Source organism: Lithobates pipiens, unplaced genomic scaffold (assembly GCF_037356315.1).
Source record: "Lithobates pipiens isolate NorthernLeopardFrog02 unplaced genomic scaffold, aLitPip1_a1.2 Scaffold_19, whole genome shotgun sequence".
Classification (NCBI taxonomy): domain Eukaryota; kingdom Metazoa; phylum Chordata; class Amphibia; order Anura; family Ranidae; genus Lithobates; species Lithobates pipiens.
The window spans coordinates 45,273,907-45,287,171 of NW_027507764.1; the positions used below are offsets into that span (position 1 = coordinate 45,273,907).

General features: G+C 44.2%; 1 protein-coding gene across 1 annotated transcript in view; it reads left to right on the forward strand.

Annotated features, from left to right (window-relative positions):
• The window catches only part of DGKB (diacylglycerol kinase beta), a 662,201-nt gene that overhangs the window by 31,862 nt on the left and 617,074 nt on the right, over positions 1–13,265 (forward strand). The window contains exons 3-4 of the mRNA XM_077490704.1: positions 2,181–2,201; positions 3,795–3,948. Of these exons, the coding sequence (XP_077346830.1) occupies positions 2,181–2,201; positions 3,795–3,948 (175 nt within the window). The remainder of the gene's footprint in view (positions 1–2,180; positions 2,202–3,794; positions 3,949–13,265) is intronic.

Here is a 13,265-nt window from a genome sequence, read left to right on the forward strand (position 1 = left end):
CACCATTAAAGTCTATGGGACACGAACATAAATAATCAAAAGTGCTCATTTTAAAGGCTTATATGCAAGTTATTGTCATAAAAAGTGTTTGGGGACCTGGGTCCTGCCCCGGGAGACATGTATCAATGCAAAAAAAAGTTTCAAAATGGCCATTTTTCGGGAGCAGTGATTTTAATAATGCTTAAAGTGAAACAATAAAAGTGAAATATTCCTTTAAATTTCATACCTGGGGTGTCAATAGTATGCCTGTAAAGTGATGCATTGTTCCCATGTTTAGAACAGTCCCTGCACAAAATGACATTTCTAAAGGAAAAAAAGTAATACAGATAAAAGTCATTGAAAAAAACAGCATGGGAAATTGCGTAAGGGTCCCCCCAAATTCCATACCAGGCCTTTCAGGTCTGGTATGGACTTTAAGGGGAAAACCGTGCCAAAATATAAAAAAAATGCGTGTGGTCCCCCCAAAAATCCATATCAGACCCTTATCCGAGCACGCAACCTGGCAGGCTGCAGCAAAAGGGGTACCGTACCAGGCCACATGCCCTGCAACATGGGGAGGGTGCTTTGGGGTAGCCCCTAAAAGCACCTTATCCCCATTTTGATCTTACGTAACCGGGTGGCCCCACCCCCCTCTGACACCCCAGGAAAGCCATGGGGAAGGCCCTGTGAGTTAGAGGGGACGGGGTCACCCGGGAACCATGGCCCCGCTCTCAGCTATATAAGAACTGTCAAAGCAAAGACGCGACATACAGCGGGTGCCTCCCATGGAGTCAGGGCGGTGGCGGCTTTGTTTTGTTTGTTTTTTCTTTTTCGGCAGAGCGAGAGAAGAAGATGAATTGAATGGACTTCGTGGGAAATTTTTATTTTTTGATAAAGGACTTGTCCCAAGCTGTATCTTGTCTTTTGTACCATTTTGACACTTTTTGTGAAATGGTAGGGATACATTTGTACCCCGTTACCATTTCACACAGGGGAGAGGCCGGGATCTGGGGGTCCCCTTGTTAAGACCCCCACAACCCCCACAGACCCCCACAACCACTGGTCAGGGGTTGTGGGGATGAGGCCCTTGTCCCCATCAAAATGGGGACAAGGTGCTTTGGGGGGCTATCCCAAAGCACCCTGCCCATGTGGAGGGCATGTGGCCTGGTACGATTCAGGAGGGGGGGCGCTCTATCATCCCCCCTCTTTTCCTGCGGCCTGTTTGGTTGCGTGCTCGGATAAGGGTCTGGTATAGATTTTTGGGGGAACCACCACGCCATTTTTAAAAAATAAATTGTGGGGGGTTCCCCTTAATATCCATACGAGACCTGAAGGGCCTGGTATGGAATTTGGGGGGACCCCCACGCAATTTTGTTTTCATTTTGGTTTTGGCTTCCCCTTAATATTCATACCAGACCCAAAGGGCCTAGTAATGGACTGGGGGGATCCCATGGCGTTTTTTTCAATGACTTTTATCTGTATTGCCAGGACCGACAATTCATTATAGCCGTAAGTACTTTTAAATGACTTTTTTCCTTTAGAAATGTCATTTTGTGCAGGGACTGTTGTAAACACGGGAAAAATGCGCCACTTTACAGGCATACTATAGACACCCCCCCCAGGTACGAAATTTTAAGGAATATTTCACTTTTATTGTTTCACTTTAAGCATTATTAAAATCACTGCTTTTTAAAACTTATTTTTTGCATTGATCCGTGTCCCCTGGGGCAGGACCCGGGTCCCCAAACACTTTTTATGACAGTAACTTGCAGATAAGCCTTTAAAATGAATACTTTTGATTTTTCATGTTCGTGTCCCATAGATTTTAACGGTGTTCCGACGGCTTTTGAATTTGCCCCGAACACCGCATATTGTTCGGTGTTCTGCAGTTCTCCTGAACTTATGCTCGGGCCGAACCGTTCTCCCATCCCTAATCAGAGGAGGAGCCGTTGCGGGACAGAGGTGACAGTTGCTCTTTAAAAATCATGATTTAAATCAAATCCACCCTGTTGCAGGGCTCAGACATTTTCAGAACCTTCCTATTATGGCCCAGAAACCCTCTACTGAAAAAAAAAATGTTTTCAAATAGGTCTGTAGCTGCTTATTTCTGAAATATTGATGTAAACAGCAAGAAGTAAAAGATCACATGGCTGGAATTTTATAACTAACAGAATGCTTTTTTTTTTTTTCATGTGATACAGAAGCAAGACATCCTGAAACAAGTGAGTACCAACTCCATTAACCACTTAAGGACTAGAAGGATTTGCCCCCTTAATGACCAGGCCATTTTTGCGATACGGCACTGCGTTGCTTTAACTGACAATTGCGCGGTCGTGTGACTTTGTACCCACACAGGATTTATGTCCTTTTTTTCCCACAAATAGAGCTTTCTTTTGGTGGTATTTGATCACCTCTGCAGTTTTTATTTGTTGCACTATAAAAAAAAAAAAGAGAAACAATTTTGAAAAAAAAAACAATATTTTTAACTTTTTGCTATAATAAATATACCCCCCCCCCCCCCCAAAAAAAATGTCTTCATCAGTTTAGGCCGATATGTATTCTTCTACATATTTTTGGTAAAAAAAATCCCAATAAGCACATATTGATTGATTTGCGCAAAAGTTATAGCATCTACAAAATAGGGGATAGATTTATGGCATTTTTATTATTATTCTTTTTTTACTAGTAATGGTGGCGATCTGCAATTTTTAGTGGGACTGCGACATTGCGGCAGACAGATCGGACCCTTTTGACACTTTTTTGGGACCATTGACATCTATACAGCTATAAATAGCCACTGATTACCGTATAAATGTCACTGGCATGGAGGGGGTTAACACTAGGGGGCGAAAAAAGGGGTTAAGTGTTCCCTGGGAGGTGTTTCTAACTGTGGGGTGGAGGGGACTGACAAGGAGTAGAGAGTGAGATCACTGTTCCTGATCACTAGGAACAGACGGTCTCTCTTTCCTCCCCTGTTAGAACGAGGATCTGTCTGTTTACATTGACAGATCCTCGTTCTGGCTCTCTGAGGAGCGATCGCGGGTCGCAGGCGGACATAGAGGGTCGCTGGCAGACATCGCGGCTGCCGGCCAAGCGCATTGGCTCCGGCGTCGCCACCCCCCCCCCATTGCTCTTAAAGGGGCCGACGTACACCTATGCCGATTTGCGTAGCTGTGATATATATATATATATATATATATATATATATATATAAATATTTACACACATTATGTAATGTTTGTTTGAACTTCGGTTCAAGAAATTTTAAGTGCAGCGATCCTCTGGACTTTTTCTTATATTCTGCTCAGTGAGATGACCAGATCGCACTGCACTAATTGAAGACTGGGTGCGCCTTTCCTCTACTTTGAAAAGTTTTATATATATATATGTATATGTATGTGTGTGTACTCAGGGATTCTCACCCCTGCAACTTAAGGGGTTCAAGGGTGAGTCATTAAAGAGGGAAAACAAATTTGCAGGGGTCTGACCTCATCAGTTTGCTGCTGCTCTTTCACTGTCCAATCAGCAGGCTGGGGGTGGAGAGAGTACACCGCTGTATTCTTTCTACAGCATGTAACTGTAATTGAGAATATAGTGTCATCCACCTGCTGAATGGTGTAAATTCCAGGACTGGATGGACAGAAAAACAAATCCTTGGACAATTAAAAGAGCTCCCTTATATGTATTTTGTCCTTATATTTTGCTGGGTCTGGAGTTCTGAAAAAAGTTATTTTTGCACTAAACACAATTCATAATAAAATATGTCTAAAAATATATTTTTTAGCTGATATTAATATTGTTATTTTTTATTTCAGACGATTGACTTTGAAGGTTTCCAGTTGTTCATGAAAACTTTTCTGGAAGTTGAGCTACCTGATGAATTCTGCAAACATCTCTTCATGTCATTTGGAAACAGATTCCAGACTCCCAGCCCTTCAATGCAGAGCAAGTCTCAGCTTCTCTCCGGGGGTAAGGCTTCCAACCAACCGAGGGCTGCCATGCTGATTGACATTGAGACCCCTTTCACACTGGGGGCGCTTTGCAGGTGCTACAGTGCTAAAAATAACACCTGCAAAGCGCCCTGAAAGAGCCTTTCCTGTGTCTCCAATGTGAAAGCCCCGAGGGCTTTCACACTGGAGCGGTGCGCTGGAAGGACGGTAAAAAAAATCCTGCTAGCAGCATCTTTGGAGCAGTGAAGGAGCGGTGTATACACCGCTCTTTCACTGCTCCTGTCCATTGAAATCAATGGGGCAGTGCGGATATACCGCCGGCAAAGCAGCAGCTCTTTACAGTACTTTTAACCCTTTCTTGACCGCTAGCAGGGGGTTAAAACTGCCCCGCTAGCAGCCGAATACCGCCGTTAAAACTACGGTAAATCAGCAATAAAAATAAGGCCGTTTTACTGCCGAAGCCGCTCCCGCCCCAGTGTGAAAGGTGCCTTAGAATTAATTCGGAAAGATTATGCGTCCATATAAGTCTAATTACAACTCTTGATATTGATAGTTGTTTTGAAGAATTTGAACTTGAAGCCAGGGGATGACCATGACAAGTGGGAAACTGACATTTTCAGTCAACAATGGCAGCCTGTGGCATTAATACATCAAGCTGCAATAAAGTTTAAAGTCTAGCACCAGTTAAAACCATACAAAAAATTGCTCAGTATTAGAAAATATTTTTAAAGTGTAGCTTACACTGCAAATCTCACCTCTCTGGTATTGTCCCTTCCATTCTTTAATGTTGCCACTACTGGTCTTTTGGATTGCATGAGGTAGGGCAGTGTTTTTCAACCTTTTTTCAAGTCACCCTTTAAAGTTCTGCACAAACTTGAGGTACCCCATTCTAAAATATAAAACACAAAACTAATAGTTTTACATATTGCACACACATAGGACATCCAATGTTAGAGGTGATTTATTCCTTCACCTTTGCACATTAGTACTGACTACTATTTCAAACTTTCTCTTCTCACTCAGTTTCTCCCCCTCATTGTGCTAATGTGACCCCGGAGCTGACAGAGAGCAGCAGCAAAGGGGCAAACAAGGAACCTGTCGGGCACCCAACATCCTCATCATCAACCTATGGCATCATCAGTTTTTAGGATGCCAGCAGCTAGCCCGCATTCTGGTACTAAAGGTTGTAATTAGGGATGAGCCGAACACCCTCTGGTTTGGTTCGCAGCAGAACATGCAACCAGGCAAAATATGTGTGCGGACAATGTTAAAGTCAATGGGACACGAAGGTGAAAAATCAAAAGTGCTCATTTAAAGGGTTATATTCAAGTTTACATCTGCAAAGACAGGACAAGACTTTACCCTTGTAACGTGGATCAAGAAGGATTGCCAGCCAGTAATGATCCCTCTCCTTGATACCACAAATCCTAGGGTCCTTTCGCTGGCTTTGCATAATAAGGGAGGCCATGCAGCATAAGTTTGCAGAGACATTCAATTCTGAGTCCTCTGGGTCACTAAGGATCACATTATCTGTAACTACCTCCTCCCAGCCACCTGCAACTCCTTTTCTGAAGACTGAAAACCATCCCTTAAAGACTGCTGCTGAGTGTTATCCTCTTCATCCATGCTGACACAATCCTCCTCCTCTTCCTCTTCTTCATGTGCGTTTGGTGGGCTTGCAGGAATGCTATCTGGATAAAGGGGGCCTTAAAGGGAAAGGAAATCCTCCTCTTTCTCCCTCTGTTCTGCCTAAAGTACCCTGTCCATAATTCCACAAAGTGTGTGCTCCAGCAGGAAGACTAGGGGGGCATTGTCACTGATGCATGCATTGTCACTGCTCACCATCCTTGTGGCCTCCTCAGATGTTGGCAGAACAGTGCATGCATCCTTGATAAGTAGCCACTGGCAAGGCGAACAGAAGTCAAGCTCCCCTGACCTTGTACTGGTGCCATACTCGCACAGGTACTCATTGATGGCCCTCTGCTGTGTGTGCAGCCGCTGGCGAATTGCTAACATTGAGTTCCACTTGGGGGGCATGTCACAAATGAGGCGGTTGGTGGGCAGGTTGCATTCCATTTGCATGTCAGCCAGCCGAGCACTGGCATTGTATGACCGGCCGAAATGACCACAGACTTTTCTGGCATGCCTCAGGTGATCTTGTAAGCCTGGGTACCTGGTCAAGAACCACTGTGCCACCAAATTAAGGACGTGTGTCAAACATGGAACATGGGTCAAGTGTCTTTGCCCCTGTATGGCTCCTGTCCCCTAGGCTGACCAACTCAAGCACTGCATGGCATCTTTTAGCCTGACTGCTTGCGTAGCTTACAGAGCACTGCTGGTTCAGAGGACAAATCTGAAGAAGAGACCAAAGAGGAAGAAGAAGAGGAGGGTGGAGAGGAGAGAGCCATGGCAGAATCACCACTAATATTTTGGAGGCGTGGTGGTGGAACAAGCTCCAACAACATTGAACCCTGTCCTGCATCCTTCCCAGCTGCCAGCAGAGTTAACCAGTGCTCCGTGAAGGAAAGGTAACGTCCCTGCCCATGCCTTCTGGACCATGAGTCAGTGGTAATATGAAACTTACTGCTGACCACCCTGTCCAACGAGGCCAAAACATTGCCTTCAACATGCCGGTAGAGAGCCGGAATGGCCTTCCTTGAAAAGAAATTGCATTTTGGAACCTGTCACTGAGGTGCAGCACATTCCACAAATTCATGGAAGGGGGCAGAGTCTACCAGCTGAAAAGGCAGCAGTTGCAATGAATGAATGAATGAAATAATTTGTATAGCGCACAACGCAAACTGAATTGCCTCAAGGCACTGCGAAGAGCTTTTGTTGTCCAGCTTCTAGAAGAGGAAGGTCTTGAGTTTTTTCCTGAAGGCCAGGTTGTGCAATGCTAGCAATTTGGCCAAGCTAGCATTTAGACACTGAGCATGTGGGTGGCTGGGACCAAATTTATTTTTACGGTTCAGCAACTGGGATAGGGAAATTTGCCTGCTTAAATTAATTGGTGGTGTAGCAGATTGGCTGCAAGTACTTGTGACACCTATTGCTATATCTTCATTCCTCTCAGTGCAGGTTTTTGAGAGGGCTGGAGGTATAGTAGGGTTGGAGATCCCAGATGAGGAGCAAGGAGAAGTCCGCCTTTTTCTATGATGTGGGTCAAGTGCTGTTGCCAACAGACTGCATGGCAGGTCTTCATATGTCTGGTCAAGCATGTGGTGCCCAAGCGGCTGCTGTTCTGGCCACGCTTGAGCCGCTTCAGACATAGGTTGCAAACAGCAATGGTGCTATCTGCTGCACACGTGTTGAAAAAGGCCCATGCCAATACATTTTTAAACGTCAGTGGGAAGTCAGCAGCACCCTGCATCTGCGGAGCTCTGCGGTGTGATGTAATAGGGTGGCTGCCCTTAAACTTCCCCCTAGAGGACATCCTGCCTCCTTGGAGTTGTGCCTCTTCCTCCTCACTTTCCTACTCTCTTCTCTCAGGCACCCAAGTACAGTCAGTAACCTCATCCTCCCCCCAACCCTCCTCATCACTGGAGAAAACTTGGCAGTATGTTGCAGCTGGGGAAGCATGACTGCCAGTTTCTTGTCCTTCTGTGGCACCCAATCTCTCTAGGCTCACATTACTCCCTTCCTCAAACTGTGAACCAACATCGGAGCCTTCAAATTGCTGCACATCCTCCAGCAGCATATAACCGACACTGTGTTCGAATAATTCTGGGGACTCCTCCATTCATGATGGTGGGGCTTCAGAAGGAGTGACTGTGGACAAGGAGTCGGTAGGATAGGCCACTTTGGCAGCTGCGTTGGAAGGCAAAAGCCTGGGTGACAGAGGATGAGGACAGCTTCTTTATCATCTCCAACAACTCTTCTGCATGTTATGGCTCAATAACACAGCCATCAGCAGAAAAAAAGAACAAGCATGCCCCATGGCTACCTGCAGTGGATGCACCATGTCCATGAACACCACTGTTGACTGTAGACACAGAGGCTGCTTTCCCTCTTTTAGTGGCCTGTGAGCAACTGTCCCTCCTTGGTGGCCTTCTGGACATGATGTATTTTTGTTTTGCAAAACCACACTACATTGTATTATATACTGTTATATACTGTGTACACCGCCTGAAGTGTATTGGAAACTATACACCGCAGAATGCACTGTATATATAATATAGGCTACACCGAATGCAGAGTATATATATATATATATATGTATATATATATATATATATATATATATATATATATATATATATATATATATATTCTAGACTGTATATATAATAATACATCAGCTGAGGCGTATTAGAAACAGTACACCACAAATGCACTGTAGATATAGGCTACTACACTGGATGCAGAATGTATATATATATATATATATATATATATAGACCGACTGTAAATATATAACAAATACACTGCCACTAACTGAATAACCTGCCTGCTTAATCCAACTCAAGCTATCTCTCTGTCAACGCCAACAACACTACACACGGCCGCTATATAAGCAGCCTTATATAGTGTGGGGAGTGGACTTAGTGGACTTTTAAACTAAATACATACAATATGTCTAAAAGAATATTGTCTTTATTTTACACTGTATAAAAAACACAAATATATACAACATAGTATATTACAAAGATCTGTGCATAAAGTCTTCTGAGAAGGTCAATGCATTTCGTCAGGACCAGTTAAATTAAGCACATTGAAATAGATAAATCAAGGCATTTAAAAGCAGATCCAGAATGGATGTAGTGTGCTTGGTGTCCATGGAGGAAAAAGGTCAATGGTCTCAAAAAGTAGCTTGCCGATCCATGGGAGGACAACCCTCAGGTAAAAAATCAAGACCATATAAACCTAAGTCTAGGTTGATTTAAATATGATATCGTAATGGACCAGAGATGAGGTCCAAATGAATTATAATGCATGTTCTGCGATTGAGGGGCTCACCACACCTTACATGTAAAAGATGAACAAATGACACATAAGTCAGCAATAGTTCAAAGTCCTAGATAGGGCCCAAATGGCTCAAACAGATAAATGTAGGCCACAGTCAAATGAGGGAGGTCATCTTCACAAGGGGATAAGCCAAACACAAACTTGTATTGGGATCAAAGAAAATATGTCTCACCCCTCCTTCCAGGATAGCAACATCATAAAGTCCCATTGACTCTCATGACTGGTTCCCTTTAAAATAATTTTTTTACCTTGCCATGGAAGACACACATGTCAAAGAGAGCCGGGGAAGATGCAGTCGGTTTACGTTTGCAAAACATGCAGTCAGGCTGATGAATCAGCGGTCTCTTTCTTTCATTTGTCATTGTGGCAACAATTATCCCATCCCGACCCCACAGTTATGACTCCTCCCGATAGACAGATTGTCATCGACAGTTTCATCCATGCTCTGTGAAATTGTAATTACACATTCGTGTTATTTCAATCCTGCAAGGAGACAAAAGATGTCTTGGCACTGTCAGGTGATAAACGCCAAGATAATTTGCTGTATACGTCTTGTTGTACCACAGCGTGCTTGGCGCATTAGGCGACAGCGGAATCTTAAATGGTATTATCATTGCTTCTACGAACTGTCGTCGTTTGGCATGTTTGATTTGTTGGTTTGAGGAAGGAAGGACAAAATAAAGCTTTTTTTTTTTAGACGCTTCATGGCCCTTTTTCTCCTTCGTTGTGACTCTTACAGATTATATCATTCAAACCTTTAAAAAAATGGGGATATTTGTGATGTGTACAAACTAATACATTTTTTTTTTTTTTTTGCATATAAAGAAAGACGGAGAGCATTCAAATATTTCCCATTTAAACCATACGAAAACAACTCTTTACAATCTCATGGTTACATCCCATGTATCATATATTATCTCGGAAGTTTTTTATCCAACGCTTAAAGTGTGCTTTTTCAAGCATGCACTGTATATGCATTTTAAATATTAGAGATAACATGTAATAGATCATAAACAAACACATCCTAAACATTGGCAAAGTATCCAACAAATCTTTGTCAAATCCTCTGAAGATCCTCCAGAGAGAACACATCAGTATAGAGGACCTATGTCCCATATGAGGAAGGAAAAACACAGAATAAGCTGGGGTCCACCACAGAGGTCCCTCATAGAGGAACAAACCCATCCATTCAAATATTCCTCTATTTAAATCCAAAGAAAAAGATCAGTTTACAATCTCATACACGTTGTAGCTACTTGTCAAGCATCATGGATTATCTTGCATTTGATGGTTTTCATCCAATGAGTCTCTTGGAGCAATATTCACTTTTCAAGGATGCATATGCAGTTTAAATTACAGCGATAATCTCATGTAATGAGTCATATACAAGTTATTTAATAGCACTTCCCTAAGCAATGGCAAAGTAGCCAACAATTATTGTCAAAACCTCTGGAGATCCCCCCGTACAGTGAGAACACTTAAAGATACAAGACCTGTGCCCATCCGACGAAGGAAAATCTCAGGATAGGCTTGGTGTTGGGTCCACCATAGAGGTTCACTATATAGATCCACCAGAGAGCTCCATCATGGAGGACCAGCCCACCCAGTCAAATATTCCTAACACCGTGCTAATGGAAATGATCTCCTAAAGCCCTGTTGCTCAACCTGCAGCCCTTTGGTATATGATGTGTGGCCCTCAGGCTTCAGCAGTCTGTAGTGGAGACATTGATTAGGGTAATACTGTAGCATTGTTCTCTATTAGCCTCATGTACCAAGTTTCCAGTTTCATATTGTCTCGAATATGTAGAATGTTCACACTCTCTGACCCTCATTTTTGCAGTTGTCTTCTCAAGTATTACATATATTGACTATTGTGTGTGGCCCTTTGGTAAAGTCAGGGGCCAAATTTGAGGCCCCCTTTATCTCATAATTTGACAACCAATGTCCTAAGGGCTCCTTTGGACCTCCTAGTACAATGGCCTAGCCAGTTTGCAATCACCAATTTCACTCAACCTTATGTTAGGAGGGAGGGATACGCTGTGCAGGGCCACCATCAGAGGGGTATAGTTGATACACATGTAGCGGAGGAGCCGGAGGAGAAATAGTGCAGAAGAGGCATCGTAGGCTAAGCACAGTAAGCTGGCAGGGCTGGGACTCAGAAGATGTTATGAGGGAGGGACTTAACAGGCTTTCAGTTGCTCATTAGCTAAGTTGGCAGCAGGAGGCGGGCTGCTTCACCCTCTGTTGCCTCCTTAGCCAATAGGTACACAGGGTGCACTGTCCATCACTGCAGAGTCATGTGCTTCCTGTGTTGGTGGGAGGAACAGAATTCCTCTCCAAAGAAGTAGGATGTAGGATGGAGGAGGAGGAGGATGTGGGATGAAGGATATGGGACTGGAAAAGGAGGAGATGGGTAGACTTGTGCACAACGGAAAATTTCGTTTAGTTTAGTTTCGGTTCGTTGTCATTGGTGAAATACATGAAATACATCATTTCGTTCTGTTATATTCGTTATGTTACGTCAATATGTTTTTTGATAATTCGTTATTATTTTTCGTAGAGTGTCGAATTCATTCGTTCGTATTCATTGAAATTCGCTATTTATGTATGTATAGACATTCGTGATAATGATTCGTAGTTTGGAAAGTCGTTTGTTTATTGAATCTTTTAACACACACAATGACAACGTCTCTTCTCCTCGGTTCAAATACAATACAACACCCTTCTCACTCACTTCTCAGGAATGCACCTTGCCAGTAATCCAACCTCCGGCACAAAATTAATCAGCTGATTGGACTATAAGATTTACTTTGAGCTGACCTTTTGTTTCATTAGATCTTCAACCACTTGCTTACTGGGCACTTAAACCCCCCTCCTGCCCAGACCAATTTTCAGCTTTCAGCGCTGATGCACTTTGAATGACAATTGCGCGGTCATACAACACTACCCAAATGAAATTTTTATAATTTTTTTCCCACAAATAGAGCTTTCTTTTGGTGGTATTTAATTACAGCTGGGAGTTTTATTTTTTGCTAAACAAACAAAAAAAGATGCAAAAAAAAAAAAAAATCATGTTTATTAGTTTGTTATAAAATTTTGCAAACAGGTCATTTTTCTCCTTCATTGAAGTGCGCTGATGAGGCGGCACTGATAGGCTGCACTGGTGGGCACTGATAGGCTGCACTGGTGGGCACTGATAGGCATAGTTAAGGCGGCACTAATAGGCACAGATAAGGTGGCACCGATAGGCACAGATAAGGCAGTACTGATGGGCACAGATAAGGCGGCACTGATGGACAAAGATGGGCACAGATAAGATGGCACGGATGGGTGGCACGGATGGGTGGCACTAAAGGGCACTGATAGGTACCACTGATAGATGGGACTGATGGGCACTGATAGGTGGCACTGATAGGTGGCTCTGATAGGTGGCACTGCTGGGCACTGATGGGCGGCACTGATGGGCACTGGTAGATGACACTGATGGGCACGGATATGTGGCACTGGGGTGCAGCACCGTTGTTGAGGCAGATTGTGGGTGGCACTGTGGGCACTGTGTGGCACTGTGGGCACTGCTGGGTGGCACTGTGGGCACTGCTGGGTGGTACTATGGGCACTGCCGGGTGGCACTTACGGGGGGCACTTATTTATTCTTAAGGGGGGCAGGTGGGCACTGGTAAGCTGGCCGTGATCGGGACTGATGTCCCGATCATGGCCGCCGGTGATAATAGCCGATTACCGGCTCCGTTGTATCACATGATCAGCTGTCATTGGCTGACAGCTGATCACGTGGTAAGGGGTCGGGATCGACCCCTTGCTCGGATCCGTGATCAGGCGAGTCTTATAGACTCGCCGATCACAGAGCGCGCCGCGCGCGCCCCTCAGGGGGCGCGCAGGCCACTCGTGCACGGGACGACGTCAATAGACGTTGTCCCGGCAAAGGAGGGCTACAGCGCGGATCTCTAGTGGTTAAAGAATTACCGAATCATGTCAAATTCATTTGAATTCATTCATTATATTTCTTTCGTATTCGTGGTAATTCGTTATTTTTTTATTTGGACATTCAGATGCATCCGAATGTCCAAAAGATGCAAAATTCGGCCGAATTTCGATTTGTTACGAAACAAATTGCACAAGCCTAGAGATGGGACTGGAGGAGAATAAGGACATGGGATGGAGGAGATGGGACTGGAGAAGGATGACATATGATGGAGCAGATGGGACTGGAGGAGGAGGGGGAGATGAGAATGAAAGAGGAGGACATGGGATGGGACTTGGTGGGACTGCCAGTGGACAGGCCCTTAGGAATGTTGATGGCCAGGTCCGGGTTTTATGGGCGGGGGGCCCAGGCCCAAAATTCTGTAAGGGGCC